Raw genomic sequence first — 24,709 nt, forward strand, 5'->3', positions numbered from 1 at the left:
GGGGCAGTACAGAGATCTCTCCCATGATCTATTTATACCCATGACTGTATCTATAACAAGGGGGCATCCTCTCCCTTTAGAGGAAAGAAGGTTTCTACACCAGCAAAGACAGGGGTTCTTTACTGTAAGAGCAGTGAGACTGTGGAATTCTCTCTCGGAGGAGGTGGTCATGGGGAACTCTGTAAAAGAATTTAAAGGGGTCTCGATGCATTTTTGGAGAGTAAGAACATTGCTGGTTATGTAAATTAGAATTATAGGGACAGAACATTGATGCAGGGATTTATTCTGACTGCCATATTTGGAGTGGGGAAGGAATTTTTTACCTCTAGTATGAGGTTTTATTTTGCCTTCCTCTGGATTAACTCAGTAGGGACTCATTAGGAATATAGGTTGAACATGATGCTCTGGTCTTTTTTCAACCTTATGAACTATGTTACTATGTTACAGTGCTCTCTGCTGACACCTCTGTCCATGTCAGGACCTGTCCAGAGCAGGATAGGTTTGCTATGGGCATTTGCTCATATTCTGGACAGTTCCTGACATGGACAGATGTCTCAGCAGAGAGCACTGTGGTCAGACTGGAAAGAAATACACAACTTCCTCTGGGGTATACAGCAGCTGTAAAGTACATGAAGGGTTATTATTTTTAAATAGAAGTAGTGTACAAATCTGTATAACTTTCTCACACTAGTTGATTTGAAAACATTTTTTTTCTTCCACTGGAGCCCCATTAAGACCAATCTTTTACTTGGCTTATCCCAAAGCTTCTAAAGCATTCTGGTAGGAATGGATCATTGGTGGCACAAAAAGAATACAGCAGCTGATAAGTACTGGTAGGATTAGGATATTTAAATATAAATAATTTACAAATAAAACTAATTTACATTTTTTCCTTGGGAGTACCCCTTTAACGAGTGCCTATCTGATGTCCCAGTATGGGATATAGTCCTGTACAGTACTTGGGCCCTGTCAGGTTGAGTCCCTCTGTGTCCTAGGGGCCCTCCTGCAGTGTCTCCCCCATGGTAATATATATTATGTATAGTGTTATGTGTGTTATGTATAAAGGACCTTTAAGAACCTTTGAGTTAGTCACATGATAGCGTGTTCACAATATGTGTTTGTTATCCAGAGAGCACCAGCTAACCAGGTGACCTGCAACCATTACAATCTCTCTCTTGATCCTGAGGCACAGTAAAGACCAGACATCTCAGAGCTAGTGTCCAGCATATCTGGAGGCCTCAAGCCTACAGCATGTCAAATGTTATCTACAAAAATGTCTAGCATAAAAATAACTAGTGTTATGGGGAGAAGTGTGTAATGCAAAGGGACCCCAGTAGTCAAGGCATTGGGCGGAAAGCCTCCGGCAACTCAATCCGCCTAATTTTATGTCATGTATAAAGTGTTGTCATGCATAGTCAAATGTCATAGTATGCATAGCCATAGTCTCATGTTATGATACAAATAGTCATAGTCCATAAGTCGTGTTATACCATAGTCATAGGTATGTTGTTATAATATATTGTTATGTTATTGCATAATCAGTTTTCGTTAAACAACAGTCTGGAAATGGACGTTGGGTTACAATGCCCCAGGACTGCATTCGGCCTCAAGGCCGCTTTGCTCCTCAAGCCCGACAGGACTATTCGTCATGGGCGACTTCTGTTAACTAGGGGGGTTTGTGATGTCCCAGTACGGAATATAGTACTTGGGCCCTGTCAGGTTGAGTCCCTCTGTGTCCTAGAGGCCCACCTGTAGGGTCTCCCCCATAAAAATATATATTATGTGTAGTGTTATGTGTGTTATGTATAAAGGACCTTTAAGGACCTTTGAGTTAGTCACATGATAGTGTGTTCACATGATGTCTTTGTTACCCAGAGAGCACCAGCTAACAGGTGACCTGCAGCTTGACCTATGGGCTTCTGGCTCAGCCCCCCTTTATAAGAGGGGCAGCCATTACAATCTCTCTCTTGATCCTGAGGCACAGTAAAGAACATATGTCTCAGAGCTAGTGTCCAGCACATCTGGAGGCCTCAAGCCTACCTACAGCCACATGTCAGTAAGTCAACTCATCTATGTCTGCTGTCACTACCTAAAGTCAAGTTAAGTCTATAATCAAGTCTGTTATAGTCAGCGTGGCTGTCCTAAAGTCTGTCAAATTCACTACAAGTCCCAGCAAGCTGTGAGGAACTTCTGTGTTACTGGCCACCTCTCTGGGATCCTGGCCTAGCAGTAAAGACTATTTCCATCTGTGTACCTAAGTAAAGCTACCATTAACTCTTACCTGGTCTTGGACTATTATTGCCCTGTCTAACCTTGGGATAGCGGTACTACTGTTTGGGTGGTTACCGGAAAAACCACACCCTGGCGTCACGAACATTTAGGGGTTAAAGGGGTTATCCACCATAAGATTATTGTAGTACGTACCTGGCAGGCAATAATGGACATGCTTAGGAAGGATCTGCACTTGTCTTGGGGCTAAATGGTTATGTTGTGAGATTACCATAATACTGTGGCTAGCTTTTTGTGAACTGGTATTTCCTGTTTCAGTTTTCTTTTTTTGACTACAAATACCATAATTCCATTTTCCTCCCTCCCACACATCAGCCACCCCACCCATTAAAACATAAGCTTGAGCATGAGCTTCATCCATTCAAAAGACCTGAGGTTTTCAATCAGAGTGCCTACAGCTGTTGCATTAGTTGCAGATTGATCTCTCTCCCACCAAGCGATCCCTCCACCCATTGAAGCAGACAGGCTCCCTGTCATCAGCTGACTAGTGAGTCAGGTCTCGGCAGCACTGCAACCTGGGAAAAATCTGAGACAACAGTCATTTTGTATGCTGTTAAAAATAAATATTGGGGTGAAAATCACTGAAGAATTGTGATAAAATTGTCACACACAGGTACAGACACAATATTATGAACTACATGAACTTTACAGCCCCTGTAGCATAGTAAAAAAGAAAAAAAAAATTCTGGAATATCCCTTTAATAACACCTGCCCCTTGGCTATAATGTCTGCCCCATACACCTTTGCACCCAGAGACACCACACCTAAATGCAAGAAAACAGTGAGCTGTGTTTTCTTCTTCAATGCATTCATTTTAAATGCAGTCTACCACACACAAAATAGCTCTCACACAGCTCAGTAGATGAAAGATTAATTATTTATAGAACTCATATGGTAAAATGAAGGCTCCTATAAAAAGTATGCCTTATATCACCAAAAATAAGCCCTCAAATGACAATAAAGAAAATAGTTGACATGATAATAAAAAAAAAGGAACATTGTGAAAATGTGTTATGTGCTTAGCTTATGTATACATAACTTAAGGTATAAGAGCACAAGACATGCTTACTAGTTAAAGGGGTTATCCAGGAATCAAGAAACAGAGCTTATTTCTTTCAAAAACCACTCCCTGTCTGTCTCTAGGTTGGGTGTGGTTCAGCAGCTCAGTTTGATTGAAGTGAATGGAGCCAAGTTGTAATACCACACCCAACCTGAAGGCAGACGGGAACGGTTTTTAAAAGAAATAATCTCTGTTTTTTTATTCCTGGATAACCCCTTTAAGGTTATCTTCCCCCCCCCCCCCCCCAGACAGATCTCCTAACCTGTACAAGTAAGTAAATAGGACTTATCAACTTATCACCCATATCTAAATGTGCTGACATTATTGTTGCCCAAGTTTTTGGACAGCTCGGAGTATGTGTTGTGCTTAAATCATAGTCAGAATGAAAGACAAATGTGAGATTGAGCTGTAGAATATTATTTCTTTACCCCTTATAGACGCACCCCAATTGCACTGACAAAAAGGGGCCTGCCATGACTAATAACAATTTTCTGTGTTGCCTTTATATAGAATGTATACCATTGTCTGAAGAAGCAAACCTAAAGGGTACCAGCTGAGTGTATTTCCTTAAAAACACAAATTTTTTTCTTTGTTCCTACATTTAATTTGCATGTTTGGGGTCTATTCACAAGTACAGTATACTGTGCATATTTGATGTGCAGGATTTGATGTGCAGGATTTTATTCTGCAGATTTCAATATAAACTAAATGACAGAACACAGTTTCAAATCCTGCTCATCAAATATGCGCAGGATACTGTATATGTGAATGTACCCTTACTGTTTTCATTTACAAACCTTCATGTCCATTGACAAATGCCAAAGACATATTTGACCCTCCAGACTTCCAGTGACGATTGTCTTCTGATCATCTGTTATCATCATTGCTGTAATACTGTGAGCAGGGGCCTGGTTTCCCCATAATGCTACTGCCTGGGTAGTGCTCTTCATCATGAGCTTGACCTGCAATAATAGAAGTCTGAATTAGGAACTTTTTAAGAATTTTTTGCCTAATTTAGAGTATTACTGATATTAAAAAACCAAAAAAAAAAAACAAAACACAAACAAACCTTAAGACATGACAAAAAAAATTTGATCAACTGGGGTCTGGGTGCTGAGAGCCTACCAATCACTGGAATGAGTGAAGAGCAGAGCTAAGTTACGTGCTTCTCTCCCAGTTTTTCTCCACACTGGAGGAGACAGCCCCTAGACTTTCTCCAGAATCCTTCTGCCGTCAGGAGAAATATGGGGAGAGAATCACTTAGAAATTGCTTTGCCCCACTCATTCTAGTCATCAGTGGGGCTGAGCACCCAGACTACAAATGACGTTTTTTAAAACAACAGTAACAGTTTTACTAAGTAGAGACACATATGTAATGTAATTACATAACTTAGGCAATATCTGGGTTTCAGTGCATGTAAATGTATGGTACCACAGTAAATCTTTAAAAAAAGTTTAAGAGTTTTCACCATGCATCGTCTGTTCTGCTCTGCTCCATTGTGGGAAATAGCAACCTCTATGAAGAAAGTGTGCACATCTAGTTCTATATACATCAAAATGTCACATAGCTCTGCAGTATTTTTGGTGAAACTCAATAGGCATGATACAGTAGATATATCTCTGCCTTATACTACCTACATGTACAACAATAATGCTACCAAATGTTGTCTGTTATTACAACTCTTCTTAGCCACACTCTTTTATTTTGTGACACTTTAAAGGTTTAGGATAAAGTAAACTTGGCACACCAATAGATGCAAAATTGAGTATTTTATTAGCAATCCAAAAATAAACCTTTATTTTTGGATTGCTAATAAAATACTCAATTTTGCATCTATTGGTGTGCCAAGTTTACTTTATCATTGATACTAAGGATTGGGATTCCTACTTAGAGCACCCAGATCATTGGAGTGTGACGTAATTGTCATCAACTTTAAAGGTTTATACCAATTTTTAAAAACATTTTTGTCCCCTCCCCTCCCCCCCCCAAAAAAAATAGCTATACTTACCTACCCCCATTTCCCTGCAGGTCCTGGTGTAGCTCCCATTTCATCTGCTTCTGCTGCTCCCATCATCTGACTGCTTCTAAAATGACAGAGCTGAAAGCAGGACCAGCTAGCACATCCAATCACTAGCTGCAGCAGTGTTCCCTCTCAACCAGTGATTGACTGAGCCAGTAGGTCCTGTTCTGAGCTCTCGTCTTAGAATTAGGGGACCTGAGGGGGAATGGGGGTAGGTGGGTATAGGTTTTTGTTTTTATTAGCCACAGCCATATAGATTTTATTTAATGCCAGAATACCCCTTTAAAACTGTTGAGTAGATTTAAAAATATGAATAATTATAATACACTTTTCATGTACTCATTTTTAAGCTGCAATTCACATTCCAAACTGCTTTTAGGTCAAGCAGACACCAAGGAGGTACCTTTGATATATCTGTCTGTACTTTGATAGCTTAAAATGCTATTTTAATGCTGATTTTATTCTCTGGTGCCAAGTGTCAAAAGCATTCCCAAGCCCCTGAAGTGCTGAGGACTGAAACACGTCCTCACTCCCTCTCACCCCTGTCCCTGCTTGATTTTCACCTAGAAGCCAAGCCGTATTTTCCGATCTCACTTCTGTGCTGTGCATGAGTGCAGGTGTGAGATTTGCAAACAGGGCTCGGCTTCCACTTGTCAATCAAGCAGGGACAGTGAAGGGAGAGTGGGGCAAGAATGTATTTTAGTCCCCAACACTTCAGGGGCTTGGGAACACTACTTTGCACCTGTCAGCATTATTCTATGTTATGAAAACACAGATAAATATGGGAAAGGTACCATGTGTATCCTTGCTCTAACAGTGGCAGTAGTTTGGAACATGAATTGCAGCTGACAGTGTATTAGATTTGCCTGTTTTTTTTTGGTTTTTTTAAGCATATATATTGGTTTTTTTTTCTTTTACAAAGTAACTTATTAGCATAAAAATGGCTATAGGTATTTGTATAGCATTCATAGTGGCAGTGATGTAAAATAACGCTATCGCCATGAACCTGCAATCTACATTTTAGAGCTATGTGGCCCTTTCAACTTGTGCTCCCGGCTTACACAGTCAGTGAGCTGCTATGCTATAAAGCAGTTTGTTAAACACAAATAGTTTTCTGTCAGATGGATTCATACTCCAGCAGTTATTTGTTATGCACAGCATTGATTAGTGGCAGGGCTCCAATGCCAATTATGATGCGTAAAAGAAGATTTAGACTTACTCCCTGGTCAGTACTCCCGCAGTACCCGATTCAACCCTCTACAGCTTGTACTGTGCTAGCTTACTGTCATTCACTTTCATACAGGTCACACAAATACCCCTGACAACTGCATTATACAATATACATATAAAACACTGTACAGAAAAGATCGGAACAACTTCATGTGAGAGAATTTACCCACAGCTGCTTTCAATTATTATCAGATTCATCCTTCTTCTTAAGCAAGGGAATCTGATAAAAGAAAAATGTTCTGCATTTGCTTCCAGTGTAATTTCCATATACAACCAGCTGGTATATCATCACATGTATACCTTAGCATTAGATAATAGATTATGCATTTGAATGAAAATTTATTCTTTAATATGTTGTTGTAGACAAATAGTGTATTTCAACTCCAGAAATGTTCTAGTAGTTATCTGAAAGGATGTGTGGAATAGTTTTTTTCATTTTGTCTGGCAAAATATAGTCTGATCAGCAATATTCCTGCTTTTGCAGGACTCTCACTGCCTATCCTAGGAGTCCTGTCAGGATTTACTCTTTTTATTTAGAACTCCTGTCCAAATAATATAAATCTATATATTAAAAAAGAGCTCAGCTTACTTCCCTCTATCATATTCTGCCCTCAGATGGAGCGGCAGAAATCACCTGACAGGTTTACGTTAACCCCATGGGTTTTTCCATTTTTACACTTTCATTTTTTCCTCATCACCTTCTAAAAATCATAACACTTTCAATTTGGTACCTACAGACTCATTTGAGGGCTTATTTTTTGTGTCACCAATTGTACTTTATAATGACATCAATCATTTTACCAGAAAAATATATACTTTTGGGGTTTCCCATTCTACACACTTTTTTTTTTTGTAAAAATGACACCATACATTTTTTTTGTAGAGCCATATGTTTACAATGATACCCAATTTATATAGGTTTTCTTTATTTTACTACTCAAAAAATTATAACTACATGCACCAAAATTAGTATGTTTAAAATTGTCCTCTTCTGACCCCTATAACTTTTTACATTTTCTGTATACGGGGTGGTATGAGGGCTCATTTTTTGTGCCATGATTTGAAGTTTTTATCGATACCATGATTGTTTTGATTGAACTTTGTGATCACTTTTTATATATTTTTTTAGGGTATACAAAGTGACAAAAAATACGCAATTTTGGACTTTGGAATTTTTTTACGTGTACGCCATTGAACATGCAGTTTAATGAATCTTATCTAATATTTTTATAGTTCAGTTTATGCACATGGTGATACCACATATGTTGATTTTTATCATGTTTCTATATTTTTTAATATGAAATTTGGGGAAAATTTTTTTTTTTAAACTTTTAATAAGCAAGGCGTTAACCCCTTAAGGTTTTTGCAATTTTGTTTTTTCCTCCTTACCTTTAAAAAATCATAACTCTTTCAATTTTGCACCTAAAAATCCATATGATGGCTTATTTTTTGCGCCACCAATTCTACTTTGTAATGACATCAGTCATTTTACCCAAAAATCTACGGCGAAATGGAAAAAAAAATAATTGTGAGACAAAATGTTTTTTTTTTAACCCCTTCAGGACCAAGCCCATTTTGGCCTTAAGGACCAGAGCGTTTTTTGCACATCTGACCACTGTCACTTTAAACATTAATAACTCTGGAATGCTTTTAGTTATCATTCTGATTCCGAGATTGTTTTTTCGTGACATATTCTACTTTAACATGGTGGTAAATTTTTGTGGTAACTTGCATCCTTTCCTTGTGAAAAATCCTAAAATTTGATGAAAAATTTGAAAATTTTGCATTTTTCTAACTTTGAAGCTCTCTGCTTGTAAGGAAAATGTATATTAAAAATAAAAAAATTTTTATTCACATATACAATATGTCTACTTTATGTTTGCATCATAAAAGTGACGAGTTTTTACTTTTGGAAGACACCAGAGGGCTTCAAAGTTCAGCAGCAATTTTCCTATTTTTCACAAAATTTTCAAACTCACTATTTTTCAGGGACCAGTTCAGGTTTGAAGTGGATTTGAAGGGTCTTCATATTAGAAATACCCCACAAAAGACCCCATTATAAAAACTGCACCCCCCAAAGTATTCAAAATGACATTCAGTCATCATTTTAACCCTTTAGGTGTTTCACAGGAATAGAAGCAAAGTGAAGGAGAAAATTCACAATCTTCATTTTTTACACTCGCATGTTCTTGTAGACCCAATTTTTGAATTTTTACAAGGGGTAAAAGGAGAAAATGTATACTTATATTTGTAGCCCAATTTCTCTCGAGTAAGCACATACCTCATATGTCTATGGAAAGTGTTCGGCGGGCGCAGTAGAGGGCTCAGAAGGGAAAGAGCAACAAGGGGATTTTGGAGAGTACGTTTTTCTGAAATTGTTTTTGGGGGGCATGTTGCATTTAGGAAGCCCCTATGGTGCCAGAACAGCAAAAAACCCTCACATGGCATACCATTTTGGAAACTAGACCCCTTGAGGAACATAACAAGGAATAAAGTGAGCCTTAATACCCCACAGGTGTTTCACGACTTTGGCATATGTAAAAAAAAAATTCTTTTTTTTCACAAAAATGTGTGTTTCCCCCCAAATTTCACATTTTTCCAAGGGTTAATAGCAGGAAATACCCCCCAATATTTGTAACCCCTTCTCTTCTGAGTATGGAGGATCCCCATAAGTTGACCTGAAGTGCACTATGGGCGAACTACAATGCTCAGAAGAGAAGGAGTCATATTTGGCTTTTTGAGAGCAAATTTTGCTCGGGGGGCATATCGCATTTAGGAAGCCCCTATGGTGCCAGAACAGCAAAAAAAAAAAAACACATGGCATACCATTTTGGAAACGAGACCCCTTGAGGAATGTAACAAGGAATAAAGTGAGCCTTATTACCCCACAGGTGTTTCACGAATTTTGCATATGTAAAAAAAATAATAATAATTTCCACTAAAATGTGTGTTTCCCCCCAAATTTCACATTTTTGCAAGGGTTAATAGCAGGAAATACTCCCCAATATTTGTAACCCCTTCTCTTCTGAGTATGAAGGTACCCCATAAGTGGACCTGAAGTGCACTATGGGCGAACTACAATGCTCAGAAGAGAAGGAGTCATATTTGGCTTTTTGAGAGCAAATTTTGCTCGGGGGGCATATCGCATTTAGGAAGCCCCTAAGGTGCCAGAACAGCAAAAAAAAAAACACATGGCATACCATTTTGGAAACGAGACCCCTTGAGGAACGTAACAAGGGATACAGTGAGCATTTGCCCCCCACTGGTGTCTGACAGATCTTTGGAACAGTGGGCTGTACAAGTTTTCATTTTCACGGACCACTGTTCCAAAGATCCGTCAGACACCTGTGGGGGGTAAATTCTCACTGCACCCCTCATTACATTTCGTGAGGGGTGTCGTTTCCGAAATGGGGTCACATGTGGGGTTTTGTTTTTTTTGCGTTTGTCAAAACCGCTGTAACAATCAGCCACCCCTGTGCAAATCACCTCAAATGTACATGGCGCACTCTCCCTTCTGGGCCTTGTTGTGCGCCCCCAGAGCACTTTGCGCTCACATATGGGGTATCTCTGTAGTCGGGAGAAATTGCGTTACAAATTTTGGGGGGCTTTTTTCCCTTTTACCTCTTGTGAAAATGTAAAGTATAGGGCAACATCAGCATGTTAGTGTAAAAAATTTAATTTGTTTTACACTAACATTCTGGTGTAGACCCCAACATTTCCTTTTCATGAAGGGTTAAAGAAGAAAAAGCCCCCCAAACCTTGTAACGCAATTTCTCCCGAGTACGGCGATACCCCATATGTCGCCCTAAACTGTTGCCTTGAAATACGACAGGGCTCCAAAGTGAGAGCGCCGTGCGCATTTGAGGCCTAAATTAGGGATTTGCATAGGGGTGGACATAGGGGTATTCTACGCCAGTGATTCCCAAACAGGGTGCCTCCAGCTGTTGCAAAACTCCCAGCATGCGTGGACAGTCAACGGCTGTCCGGCAATACTGGGAGTTGTTGTTTTTCAACAGCTGGAGGCTCTGCTTTGGAAACAGTGGTGTACCGGACGTTCTTATTGGGGGAGGGGGGCTGTGTAGGGGTATGTGTATATGTAGTGTTTTTAACTTTTTATTTTATTTTATTTTGTGTTAGTGTAGTGTAGTGTTTTTAGGGTACAGTCACATGGGAGGGGGATTACAGCGAGTTTCCCAGCGCAAAATTTGCTGCATCTCAAGATGCGAGAAACCCACTGTAAAAGCCTCGCCCATGTGAATGTACCCTGGGGGGGGGGGGGGGGGGGGGGGCACCAGCTGTTGCAAAACCACAACTCCCAGCATGCATGGTCTGTTAGTGCATGCTGGGAGTTATAGTTTTGCAACAGCTGGAGGCACACAGGTTAGGAAACACTGAGTTAGAAACAGACAATGTTTCCCAACCAGTGTGTCTCCAGTTGTTGCAAAACTACAACTCCCAGCATGCCCAGACAGCTGAAGGGCATGCTGGGAGTTGTAGTTCGGCAACATCTGAAGGGCCAGATGTTGCTGAACTAAAACTCCCAGCATGCCTGGACAGTCAGTGCATGCTGGGAGTTGTAGTTTTGCAACAGCTGGAAGAGCACAGATTGGAGACCATTATACAATGGTCTCCAAACGGGGGCCCTCCAGATGTTGCAAAACTACAACTCCCAGCATGCCCAGGCAGCCAAAGGCTGTCTAGGCATGCTGGGAGTTGTAGTTTTCAGACTCCTAGAAGCAGCAGTGAAGATCTTCACTGCTGCCTCTGAGGACCACATACTTACCCGTCGCTGCTCGTCCACGTGGCCGGTCCCGCGCTGCTCCTCGGTCCCGCCGCTGGATCAGGTAAGTCCGCCGGTCCCCACGTGTTCCCCCCGAATGCCGCAGGTCCCCGCGAGCCCCCGCAGCCTTCGTCCCCTGTTCTGCCCGACTTCCAGGGGCGGGCAGTGCGGGGGATCTGAACTTTCACCCCAGATCACTGTGATTGGTCCACAGGGACCAATCACAGTGATCACTGACCAGGACCATCAATGGATGGTCCTGGGGGTGAAGCAGAAGTTGTCCCCTGCTGGAAACAGCAGGACTTCTGCCAGTTAACCCGTGCGATGCTGCGCATCGCCGGGTTAACTGAATGTCATTTATAAACGCCGGGATGCGCGAACGCACTGCACAACCCGGCGTTTATATATGACATTCTGCGGGAAGGGGTTAAATGCCGTTTTGTAAATTTTGGGGGCTTCCGTTTCTACACAGTACATTTTCCGGTAAAAATGACACCTTATCTTTATTCTGTAGATCCATACAATTAAAATGATACCCTACTTATGTAGGTTTGATTTTGTAGTACTTCTGGAAAAAATCATAACTACATGCAGGAAAATTTATACGTTTTAAATTGTCATCTTCTGACCCAAATAACTTTTTTATTTTTCCGCGTATGGGGCGGTATGAGGGCTCATTTTTTGTGCCGTGATGTGAAGTTTTTAGCGGTACCTTTTTTGCATTGATAGGGCTTATTTTTTCATGATATAAAAAGTGACCAAAAATGCACTATTTTGGATTTTTGGATTTTTTTTGCGCATACGCCATTGACCGTGTGGTTTAATTAATTATATATTTTTATAATTCGGACATTTCCGCACGCGGCGATACCACATATGTTTATTTTAATTTTTTATGGGAAAAGGGGGGTGATTCAAACTTTTATTAGGGAAGGTGTTTAACCCCTTGGGGACGGAGCCCATTATGACCCTAAGGACGGGAGCATTTTTTGCAAATCTGACCACTGTCACTTTAAGCATTAATAACTCTGGAATGTTTTTACTTATAAATTAGATTCTGAGATTGTTTTTTCGTGACATATTCTACTTTATGTTAGTGGTAAATTTTCGGCGATACTTGCATCCTTTCTCGGTGAAAAATTTGAAAATTTCATGAAAAATTTGAAAATTTAGCATTTCATCCTTAAGTACCAGGACGCAAGGGCGTATGCATACACCCTTCGTCCCCAACAGGTTAATGATCTTTATTCACTTTTTTTTTTCACTTTATTTTTGCAATGTTATAGCTCCCATAGGGACCTATAACCCTGCACACACTGATCTTTTACATTGATCAGTGGTTTCTCATAAGAAACCACTGATCGATGATTCTGCCGCTTGACTGCTCATGCCTGGATCTCGGCGATTGGACAGCATGGAGGCAGGTAGGGACCCTCCGACTGTCATGTAAGCTGTTCGGGAAGCCGCAAGATCCCGAACAGCTCCCTGAGCTAACCGGCATGATTTTACTTTCACTTTAGACACGGCGTTCAACTTTGAATGCTGGGTCTAAAGGGTTAATAGTGCGCTGCACCGCGATCACTGCCGCGTGCTATTAGCCACGGGTCCCGGTCGTGGCTCCGCGTTATAGAACGGGAGCGGACTCATGACGTATCGGTACGTCATGGGTCCTTAAAAGGTTAATGTATGTGTTTTTTTTTTTACACTTTTAGTCCCCTTAGAGGACTTTTAGGAGGAATTATTTGATTCCTCATACAGATTAATGTGGTTCCATAGAATCACATTGATCTATGTGCTCTGCGCTCGATTGATAAAACCTGGTCCTGCCAGGCTTTATCATTCAAAGTGCAGCAGCCGACACAGGATCACCCCCCCACGATCACGCTTGTGGGGGGCGATCCACCTCACTGAACCACCAGGGAGCAGTTAAAGGGTGAATAGCCGGATGTGGCGATTGCAACATGTCGGCTATTAACGATGGCCCTCCACTACAAGAATAAGCTGAGGGCCAGCTGGTATGACGCAGGCTCGAGTTGGGAGCCCACGGCATACCCCGTTGACGGCACAAGGACGTGTATGCACGTCCGTGGTCGTTAACCAGTTTAAGGGAATCTGTAATCAGTTTCATACTGCCCAATCCACTGGCAACATACATGAATGACAGGCTCCCTTATTACAATGATATAACATTCACTGGTTCATAGCATTTCAGAGGTTCATAGTTATAAGATCTATTGGGAACAGGGATCCATGTCACTAGGACGGTCAAGCCCTGATTGATTGATGTGTTTCTATATCCAGAAAGGGAAATATCTATCAATCAAGACCATAGGGGAGGAACCAATGGGGATGGCCCTGGTCACTTAGAGCCCATTTCTGAATGATGTTATTACTATGATTTCTCTAAAATGCACCTGCACGTCAGGGTGAATCCTACAGTACATCCCTATAATAAGGGAGCCTTTCCCAGTAGCATGCTGTCCATAGTTTTTGAAGCATGAAATTGATATAAGAGTATGAATCAGCATCAGAAGGTCCGATCGGCGCCTTACCCTCAGATGCCATATAAGCTCCCACCAGAAAACTCCCCCACAGTGCCTGTCTGTCTGTTGTTAAATTCAAGAAGCTACATTCAGTTAGTTATGAAGAGCCCCAAAAAATAAATTATATATATATATATATATATATATATATATATATATATATATATATAGTTGTTTACTGGTCCAGATTTGTGCAAACAAAAATCCATATTTGTACTCATCGTGAGGTTTCAAAAACTAGAGGAATGTAAACCCAATTCAAGATTTGCATCATAAGCTTTTAAAACTCTACAAATTTAGTGAAACGTCAGCAAATGGGTTTTCCTAACTGGCAAAATGTCTAATATAGATATTTGTTCTCTCCACAAACGTCAATTCAGTCTGAAAATATAGATCAGTAATATAATGCCATTGACTTCTCTTAGTAAAGAAAAGATCTATATTCTCCCACTAGATCAGAACACCCAATAAAGTATAGAAATATGAATATGCACCATGTCAATTTCCTGTTACTGGATTATTACGTTTGAATTGTGTTCATCCAATAGTAGTAGGACATTATGGTATGTCCTTGTGATCATGGATAGTGATCATGGGCAATCATTCAAATGAAAGGACTCTATAAACTGCAACATTTTCCTATAGCAGGTGAGAAGGGTTGGCTTTAGAGGTAGCTTAAAGGGGTTATCCAGATAAAAAAAAAAAAAATTATATATATATATATATATATATATATATATATATATATATATCAACTGTCTCCAGAAGTGCTCTCTGATGACGTGTCTCGGGAACCGCTCAGTTTAGAAGCAAGTCCCCAAAGCAAATCTCTTCTACTCTGTGGCAGTTCCCGAGACAAGCAGAGATGTCAGCAGAGAGCACTGTTGCCAGACAGAAAACAACAACTCAACTTCAGCAGCTGATATTTATTGAAAGGATTAAGATTTTTTAAGAGAAGTAATTTACAATTCTGTTTAACTTTCTGGAGCCAGTTGATATATGTATAAAAAAAAGTTTTTTCCTGGAATACCCCTTTAAAGATGTTGGGCCCCAATGCAAAATCTAACAGGGCCCCCAACTATTGTGCTCCAATTATTGTACTAGGAAAGAAAGACCTTACAACCTTTTTAAGACTCCTGGGCCCAGGTGCAAATGCACCCTCTGGACCCTCTATAGCAGTGTTTCCCAACCAGGGTACCTCCAGCTATTGCAAAACTACAACTCTCAGCATGCCCGGACAGCCCTTGGTTGTCCGGGCATGCTGGGAGTTGTAGTCTTGCAACAGCTATGCCCCTGGCAACCTTTTTACTCCCCAGTAAAATTCTACTGTATTTGTATTAGCCTAATATACAGTACACCTTCGACCTATATTTACTGCATTGAAAATACACAAAATAGATATAATAGGAGATACAATTATTAGAGAACAATCAGGTATTGTTAAGCTGACACATATATTTCAGGGCTACTGTAGTCAGCCATTGTAGAAAAAATGGCAACCAAAAACTATGTGGCACATTCTGTGTAGTTCTTTTTTTGTATTATTTCTTTCTATATTTCATTATTGCTTTATTTATTTATTTGTGTATTTATTCATTCATTTATTTAATAAAAGCATAAATATGGTTTAAACCATACAAAAATACCACAGCATTAAAGGGGTACTCCACTGAAAAACTTTTTTTTTTTTTTAAATCAACTGGTGCCAGAAAGTTAAACAGATTTGTAAATTACTTCTATTAAAAATCTTCATCCTTCCAGTACTTATTAGCTGCTGAATACTACAGAGGTAATTATTTTCTGTTTGAAATACAGAGCTGTCTGTTGACATCATGAGCACAGTGCTCTCTGCTGACATCTCTATCCATTTTAGGAACTGTCCAGAGTAGGTAAAAAATCCCCATAGCAAACATATGCTGCTCTGGACAGTTCCTAAAATGGACAGAGATATCAGCAGAGAGCACTGTGCTCATGATGTCAGCAGACAGCTCTGTGCTTCAAAAATAAAATAATTTCCACTGTAGTATTCAGCAGCTAATAAGTACTGGAAGGATTAAGATTTTTTAATAGGAATCTCACTATGCTGCTTCTAAACCTTTTAGCTCTAGCTACTCACTTCCCTGTCATTCTCTTCTGTTCTTCCCTCCTCTCTTTCTACCTTCCTCCCCCTCGGGTTGCTCCTCGGCCTGCCTGTCTTCTTCTACCTATCTTCTTCCCTCCCCCTCATATGCCTAGAACTTTCCTTCTTTCTCTTCTTCCTTCCTTCTCTTCTTCCCTCCCCTTCCCTCTGCCTTCCCCTTCCCCTTCACACCCCCGCAACCTTCTTAGACTCAGGTTAGCTTCAACCTTGCTTCTGCATCTTTATATTCTCGTTCCACAACTATGTATAAGTGATATGTACGTTGGTTCCATTATACTTCGGTGGAAAGTGTTAACTTCGACAGAGATTGACTTTCATGACCGCCATTCCCACTGAAATGCGTAGCTCCCGTCGGATTGCTCTAATTGTGGAAGCCCATCTCGGATGCCAAGAGACAGCGCTGTAACCTGTGACTATATATTGTGCGATTCTTACTCAGCTAGTTATCTACAATATTGTATGTACCTTTACTTACTGGCGAGCTTTTTTCTTACCTCTTTATCATTGTTGTGAATGGTATTTGATGAATAAAAACGTTATTCTGGAAAAAAGATGTTTTAATAGAAGTAAATTGCAAATGTGTTTAACTTTCTGGCACCAGATGATTTAAAAAAAAAAAAAAAAAAGTTTTTCACCGGAGTACCCCTTTAACATCGAGTCACGCATACAGTGATTTTATTCAGGCTTATTTGACTAATAAAGGAAATAATGAGACATAAATCCCGACCTCCTTACTGTAATACAAACTACAATTGACACATCTGATATTTACAGATGTTAAAGTCTTCCAGCAGAAATAAAACTGATCCTGCAATGCAAGGGTTACCACCACAGGAAAAAAAAAAAAAGACAGTCTACACGGGTTCTAAGAAATTTCTTGTTTTATTATACTATTTAGCACATAAAACATCACAATAGCATCTTGATGAGCCCTGTGTTCTATCTTGTCACTTTTAGCCACAATGACAAAAAGCGCTATATGACAAGGGAAAATATAAAGATGCTGAAATCTAAAGAAAACAAAAACACAATTTTGCTGTGGATGCTATCTGCCACTGTACCATTACAATTTATTGCCATGGATGAGAGTGAACACTCTATCTTTTTAGAGCACACTCTATGCCTACCAACGAGTCCATCCTACAGCTATTCAATTTACTGTATTAATGGCTCTCTGCTCCCCTATCGTGTACAGCTTTTAAAGAGGATAACAAATTGCTTACTCACTATACTAGGTGCCTTTGATTTCCTAAATATATTCCTATCAGCGCTAATCCGGAAATCCATACAATTGTTTCATAGAATATTTGACCTACTATAAAATGGTAGTTTACTTCCTTTAAAAATAAAGTTTTATAGCATCACTACATAATTCCAGCCCTGAACTCTATCTATTCTTGTTGTACGCAGTCAAAAACAATTACCTTTCTTTGCATTCACAGCTTCATCTAATAAAAAAGAGGATAAAACTGTATATTAAGGAGCGGCCCCTTTAGCCGCATGTCTGACCGTATTGACTGTAACAATGATGAATACGTTGCGGTCAGTTCTGCTTTTTTATATGATTTTAAATAATGCGCTCTATGATTTCATTTATTAACCCTACCAACTAAAATAGAAGGTGAAGTATTTAGAACTTACATTCGAGATCATGGATCTGTCTTGTATTTTAGCAAACAAACAAATGTGGATATTGCATCATCGTGCAAGCTCCAAGTGGCTAAGCCTAAATACAACACACAAGTACGTTTATCGGGCCTTAGAATAACTCAGAATGTAACACTTCTAAAGGACGTAGCAGCGCCTCTATAAAAAGTACAGCATGGGTTAATATAACTGCATATAAACAATAAAAAGTTGCAGCACTAGACTAAAGCACTTCTTCAAACAGATGATCGGTTGGGATGTGGAAAGACAAACCCCAGTAATCTAAGAATGATCCTGAGGACAGGCCATTGATATTTAAAATCCCAGCTTATCCTAGAGAAGTGCTATCCATAACTGATATTTGCTTTCTAATCCACGTTTATTATATTTAATTAATTGTATTTATTTTCTATGCAATATAGCTGAAAACTGTCAACAAGCGAGACAGCCTTTAATAGATCTTCTTATGGTTACATATTTGTAATATTCGTGGTTAAAGGGGTTATCCATCATTAGGTGATTTTAGTACTTACTTGCCAGACAGTAATGGATATGCTTAGGAAGGATCTGTGTTATCTTGGGGCTAAATGGCTATGTTGTGAGATTACCATAACACTGCTGCTTTCTTTTTGTGAAATGGCTATTTCCTGTTGGAATTCCCTCCCTACAAGTCCCAGGATCCCTTGTTTGTAAGTGTGAGGTCACTTTTTTCCTCCCACACATCAGCCTCCATAAGCTGCCTTGCATGCTGTGCTGTGCTGTAAACTACAATTCCCTGCAGCCCTTTGGAGAATGATCCTACTCCCACCCAGCGGTCGCTTCACCCATAAAAACTCAGACAGGCTCCCTTTCAACACCTGACTAGTAATGTAATGTCTCGGACCGCACTGCAACCAGGGAAAACATGAGACGACAGTCATTTTGTATATTGCTAAAAATACGTTCTCATATGAATTGCGAGACCATCCATCAAACACTGGTACAAACCCTATATTGTGAACTACACTAAATTTACAGCCCCTGTAGCACAGTCGAATAAAGAACAATCCAGATTACTCCTTTAAAGTGTTACTGTCACTTAAAAAAAAAAAAAAAAACTTTTGAGATGTCACACAGACATGTGAAAATTTTTATTAAGTTGGGGTCAATTTATAGCTAGATTGAGGTGAGAGAAGTATAGCCGAGTGCTTCATAGTCTTACAATGTAGCCCATTTCCTACAATAAGTGAGATTAACAGCTAGCTGGAGAGCAAAGTGCTCAGATGCCTGCTTTATCTGGCTGTATCTAACATTTGTGTGACATGTCAAAAGTTTTTTTAAGCAATGCTTTAACTCTACACTGTCGTTACACATGCTCCAAAAATCCTGGTGTTTAAAAAGAGTTAAGGTAAACCTTTGACTGATCCCATAGCCCACACCATGTTGAGAAACACATGTTTCTATGTTTACCACTTGGTAATGTATTTTGTTAAAGGGGTATTCCATGAAATAACTTTTTTTTTAAATATCAACTGGCTCCAGAAAGTTAAACAGATTTGTAAATTACTTCTATTAAAAAATCTTAATCCTTTCAGTACTTATGAGCTTCTGAAGTTGAGTTGTTCTTTTCTGTTTAAGTGCTCTCTGATGACACGTGTCTCGGGAACCGCCCAGTTTAGAAGAGGTTTGCTATGGGGATTTTCTTCTAAACTGGGCGGTTCCCAAGACACGTGTCATCAGAGAGCACTTAGACAGAAAAGAACAACTCAACTTCAGAAGCTCGTAAGTACTGAAAGGATTAAGATTTTTAATAGAAGTAATTTACAAATCTGTTTAACTTTCTGGAGCCAGTTGATATAAAAAAAGTGTTTTCCTTAATAACCCCATAAATGGCAGTCTATAGCATACAGTTGCTTATGTCTTGTTAAACTTTTCTTAAGAGGGTGGCCTTTTAAAATGGTGCCACCAAATTTAAGCTGTGAGAGCTTCAAGAATTTAGCCTAACTCAGACTCTGTACACATACATACATCCCAGTTGTTCATACATAGCTATCTACATAATCTGAATGGTGTATAAACTGAACTTTTGCCTTAGGGAATCTTCACATGCAGCAGATTTGTGGCAGAAATATCTCTGACATGAATTGGGATAAAAAAAAAAAAAATATTCACTCCAAAGCAGCACCAATAACTCTATCCAGAGGTACAGGAGAGATTTTTATTTTCAGAAACTTCCTCAACAAACCTGCCATTTGTGAACATACCCTAAGGTATACCGGCAATATGTGCAGGGCTGCAGCCAAGTGAGTCTTTGCATTAATTCAGGCTATATGAATCTTTTTAGGGTTTTGCAAAAATTCCTAATTTCTCATATTCTTAATAAAAAAAATAAAAATAAAGTCTATTACCGTGTGTAAAATGACCTAGTGTGTAGATGTCGAGGGCACTCTGCTCCGATGCTGTGCTTGTGGACAAAGGCAAGTCCAACAAGAACAAAAGGTCCCAGCACAGGCTTCTTCTTTATAAAGCTTAGTGTTTTATTAGCCAAACATCAGGTTACATGTACGTGTAACCAAACGTTTTACTAATAAAACACTAAGCATTATAAAGAAGAAGCTTGTGCCAAAAGTTTTTCTACTTATTATTTCAAAATTACCTAACTAAAATAAAACATCTGTCAATAACAAGTTATTATTATTATTTTTTTTTTTGTAGTTTCCAGTCGGGAACACATGATTTTTTGACACTGTATAGTTTAAAGGAGTTATCAAGAATAACTAAGCACAGTTTCTTTCTGCCAGCAACAGCACTACTCTTGTTCTCAGGTTGTGTGGGGTATAGCAGCTTAGTTCTATTCTAATGAATTGAGACAGGACTTAATAATACACACACACACACACACACACACACAACCTACATCAATCAGGATGTACTTAAAATTGAGTAAATAAGCCACATAAGAAAAGGTAATTAAAAAAAAAAGATTACGAATAACCACTTATAGCAACTTACCCAAATTTAATAATACAATCATCAATTCATGAAAAACTATCAATCTTTATTGAATCATAATCACATAAACTCATAACAATAAGTCAACCCCCCTAAAAACATTAACACAAAAGACAATTTAATAACATGCTGTGGGGAACACCATATTAATGAATATACTGTATGTACAAATGTGAACAAGTATATATTGCACTATGTCACCTATGCTAGGTGACATAGTGCAGTATATATGTGGTGTCCCGGTACAGGACCTGGTCGTGTCCCTCCATTTCCATAGGGCTCTCCTGCAGGGCTTTCCCCTGGTCACCTCATATAAATTGTGTGAATATATTGTTTACTGTATGGGAAATATAAATGTATAGGACCTTTCCCAGGTCATGTGATGTACAGTTGTGATGTACAATTGTTTAAGGACCTTACTGGGTCATGTGATGTACCCAGAGTTCACAGGGTTCAGGACTTACAGGTTTGCTGACCAACGAGCTTAGTCCAGCCCCCTATTATATAAGGGGCTTTAGCCACTAAATTCTTGCTCTTATCTCCTGGATATCAAGCAAGCACAATCAACATAACTTCATTCAATTCATCTCGGCCAAAGCCTGAAAGAACCTGCAGCCACTAAAACCATGAGTTATCAAGCTCAACCTATCAAATCCTGTGTGACTACTACCAGCTAAAATTCTATAATTAGTAGCACAGTGGCCTGCATAAAAAAGCTCATTATTTCAAGTCCCAGCAAAACCTGTGAGGAATCTGCATCCCGGTTCTCTCCAAAAGACTGCACAATTGTAAAAAAGTAACGTTTTCCGGTTACTTCATAAAATCTGCTGTGGACATTCCGTTTATTATCCCTGCCGTTTGTGGGCCGGTTGGCGGCAGGAACATTACTATTAAGCAAACCGCACCCTGGTGTTACGACAACTAAGGGTTAATACCACCAGACCCATTACTCACCATTGGAACACCCCAGACCTCCACATATACTTGTTCACATTTGTACATATAGTCATTAATATGATGTTCCCCCACCACAAGTGTGTTAATGTTTTTAGGAGGGTTGACTTATTGTTATGAATGTATGTGATTATGATTCAATAAAGATTTATATTTTGATTGTATTATTACATTTGGGTAAGTTTCTGTAGGTGGTATTATCAATAAGACACACAACCTGAGGACAATATACAATACCAGTAAAGCTACAATATATAAAGTGTTACATAAAAGTATAATACATAAAAAATTAAATGATCCCTCAAAAAGTGGATGCATATAGTGGTGCCCAAGGGATGTTGGAATGGCTGCCAATCGAACTTGGGGTATAGATAAAAAAAAAAAAATATTGATTTGATATATGGACAACGAGCAAGGAAATTCTCATGAAACACCTTGTCCATGTATCAAATTAATAAAATCTATACCCCAGCATCCCTCTGGCGCCACTATATGCATTCTACCTGCTGTAAACCCACGTTCCCACTTGGAGTTCAGTCGTAGATACTTGTTGCTTCAAGGCCTTACAATAACTACATGCTTTTAACAGTGTGGTGCATACAGCACAAAACTGCCAGGTAAGCATACACCTAGTCTTGATTCTTCTTCACTGTATCTGCTGAGGATAACAGCACAATAAAGCTATGTCTGTATTTTTTTCTGTACATTTGCGTAGTCAATAATGATATGTCTGATGCCACACAGCATGTAATATCATTTACAAAAATAGCTTTTTTAAAGTGTAGGGGCAGGCTGTGCTTAACTAGCCTGCTTCCTGACTGGTGAGTCGGGGGTGAGGGTTCCCCTTATGTTAGGCCCCTCTCCCCTGTGTTCCTCCTACCACCTTCTCCTGTTGGAGTTTCTAGTGTGTTGTTTTATGTGTTTTCTTTTATTTACAGTTGTTGGTGTATTGATTCTGAAGTCACAGCGGGCACTAAGAAAAGGCAAAGATGTGGTCAGTCCGGTGGGTGACCTGCACATTGGAGTAAGTGGGGCAGTACTGCACAGATTTTGACAGAGAATTTAAAGGGGTTCTCCGGTGCTTACACATCTTTTCCCCTATCCAAAGGATAGGGGATAAGATGCCTGATCGCGGGAGTCCTGCCGCTGGGGACCCCCGGGATCATGCACGCGGCACCCCGTTTGTAATCAGTCCCCGAAGCGTGTTCGCTCCGGGACTGATTACAGGTGACCACCGAGCCGGCGGCATGTGACGTCACGCCTCCGCCCCGTGTGACAGCACGCTCCGCCCCTCAATGCAAGCCAACGGCGACCACAGGGCCGGCGGCGTGTGACGTCACGCCTCCGCCCCGTGTGATGTCACTCTCCGCCCCTCAATGCAAGCCCACGGCTTGCATTGAGGGGCGGAGCGTGACGTCACATGGGGGCGGAGGGGTGACGTCACACACCGCCGGCCCGGTGGTCGCCTGTAATCAGTCCCGGAGCGAACATGCTCCGGGGACTGATTACGAACGGGGTGCTGTGTGCATGATCCCGGGGGTCCTCAGCGGCGGGACTCCCGCGATCAGGCATCTTATCCCCTATCCTTTGGATAGGGGAAAAGATGTGTAAGCACCGGAGAACCCCTTTAAGTTCCCTATGGCTGATTTTGATATGCTAATTTAAAATAAAGCTGTGGCTGAACCCTACCCACTTAAAAGTATAAATTGGTGTCCTGCCTCTTTACTTCAGGGGAGAGGGGCCTGGTTGGGTACACTAGCAGCTGGTATGGTCTCAGAAGTCTTTTTAGACTGTGAAAGTGAAGAAAACTGCATGTATACACGAACACACAATGCTACATAGTACAAAATAAGAAAAATATTACCATATCTTATTATGTTACAGTATTGGTTAGAAATTATCAGATAACTATGCAGCATGCTGGATCCATGGTGCAACATGTGTCATCCTCAGTTACATCATGCCCATGGAAAATAACACTACAGTGTTAATACAATTTGATCATAGTAAACCGATGACACTGTCGGTTGCCTCTCTGTTGTCAAATACACTCCACCCATATTACTTCCCTAAATGACAATGGAATGACACTGTGTGAAATAGAAAAGCAAACAGGTCACACCAAAACAGCATTCACACTGTACAGTGGTCTAATTCAATTGAGCAATTACATTTCCAAGTAAAAACAACTATGCAGTCAATGAAAAGGTCAGAATTGTTACTCACATACTTCTTTAAAGTCCAGTTCATATCTTCCATGACAGCAGATGAAGTCATGCCACAATTCTTGAAAAGTTGATGGTTCTACTCTATATCTGCCTCAGTGAACTTATTTTATTATAACAAATGCATGCGCTGACAGTAATAACGCGTACAGAGCGATAATAAAGTGCCTGGATTCTAGCGCCTGGTTCCATCACCCTGTTGTTAAAAAAAATATATATAAAATGTGTCTTTGCAAAGTCAAAGAGTGCCAGAGGCATAATAGTGACTAATGCACTGGAGCTAATCATGACGTGTTTAACAGAGCCAGGTCTGCCTGCTCAGGCATAAATATTCCCCGGCTTTAACCCATTTTTTTCTGCAGTCTAAAAATAAATGGTCCATGGATTACTTCCAAACTCGTGGCTTTTATAAAGGTGCCTAGTTCTGAACAATTCATTTGTATGACAAAGCTTCTGCCATGAGAAGAATTTACTGCCGAGCGCATTTGACAGAATGTGACACTCTGCACAGCCAGTTAATTATTAAAGAGTCTAAATCTGAGACGCCAGCGGTAAGTTTTCCATTGCAAATAGAAAAAATAAAATCTGTTCCTCTTCATACAAAAAAATTACCTGAGTTTCCAATCTTTTAAAGTGATGGCATTTCACTAAAAGATGATATAAGATATGAGAACAATTTTAAAACTCCACATCGAGACAAGGGGTTATAGGGTTAAAGCTCATCAACACGCAGATAAGACAAAGAATACAAAACTCCAAAAGCCCCGATTGATCATTTTGTCTGTGATTGAAAGCTGAGCTGTGATTGGTTGTATATCAATATATCTGG

General features: G+C 39.9%; 1 protein-coding gene across 4 annotated transcripts in view; it reads right to left on the bottom strand.

Annotated features, from left to right (window-relative positions):
* The window catches only part of WDR72 (WD repeat domain 72), a 362,110-nt gene that overhangs the window by 264,085 nt on the left and 73,316 nt on the right, over positions 1 to 24,709 (bottom strand). For 3 of the 4 annotated variants that reach the window (XM_056572344.1, XM_056572345.1, XM_056572346.1), the window contains exon 3: positions 4,147 to 4,311. In XM_056572344.1, the coding sequence (XP_056428319.1) occupies positions 4,147 to 4,302 (156 nt within the window). In that variant the 5' untranslated portion in view covers positions 4,303 to 4,311. Of the gene's footprint in view, positions 1 to 4,146; positions 4,312 to 23,881; positions 24,128 to 24,709 lie in introns of those variants that run through there. The other variant, XM_056572343.1, reaches the window with a different exon arrangement.

Source organism: Hyla sarda, chromosome 4 (genome assembly GCF_029499605.1).
Source record: "Hyla sarda isolate aHylSar1 chromosome 4, aHylSar1.hap1, whole genome shotgun sequence".
Classification (NCBI taxonomy): Eukaryota; Metazoa; Chordata; class Amphibia; order Anura; family Hylidae; genus Hyla; species Hyla sarda.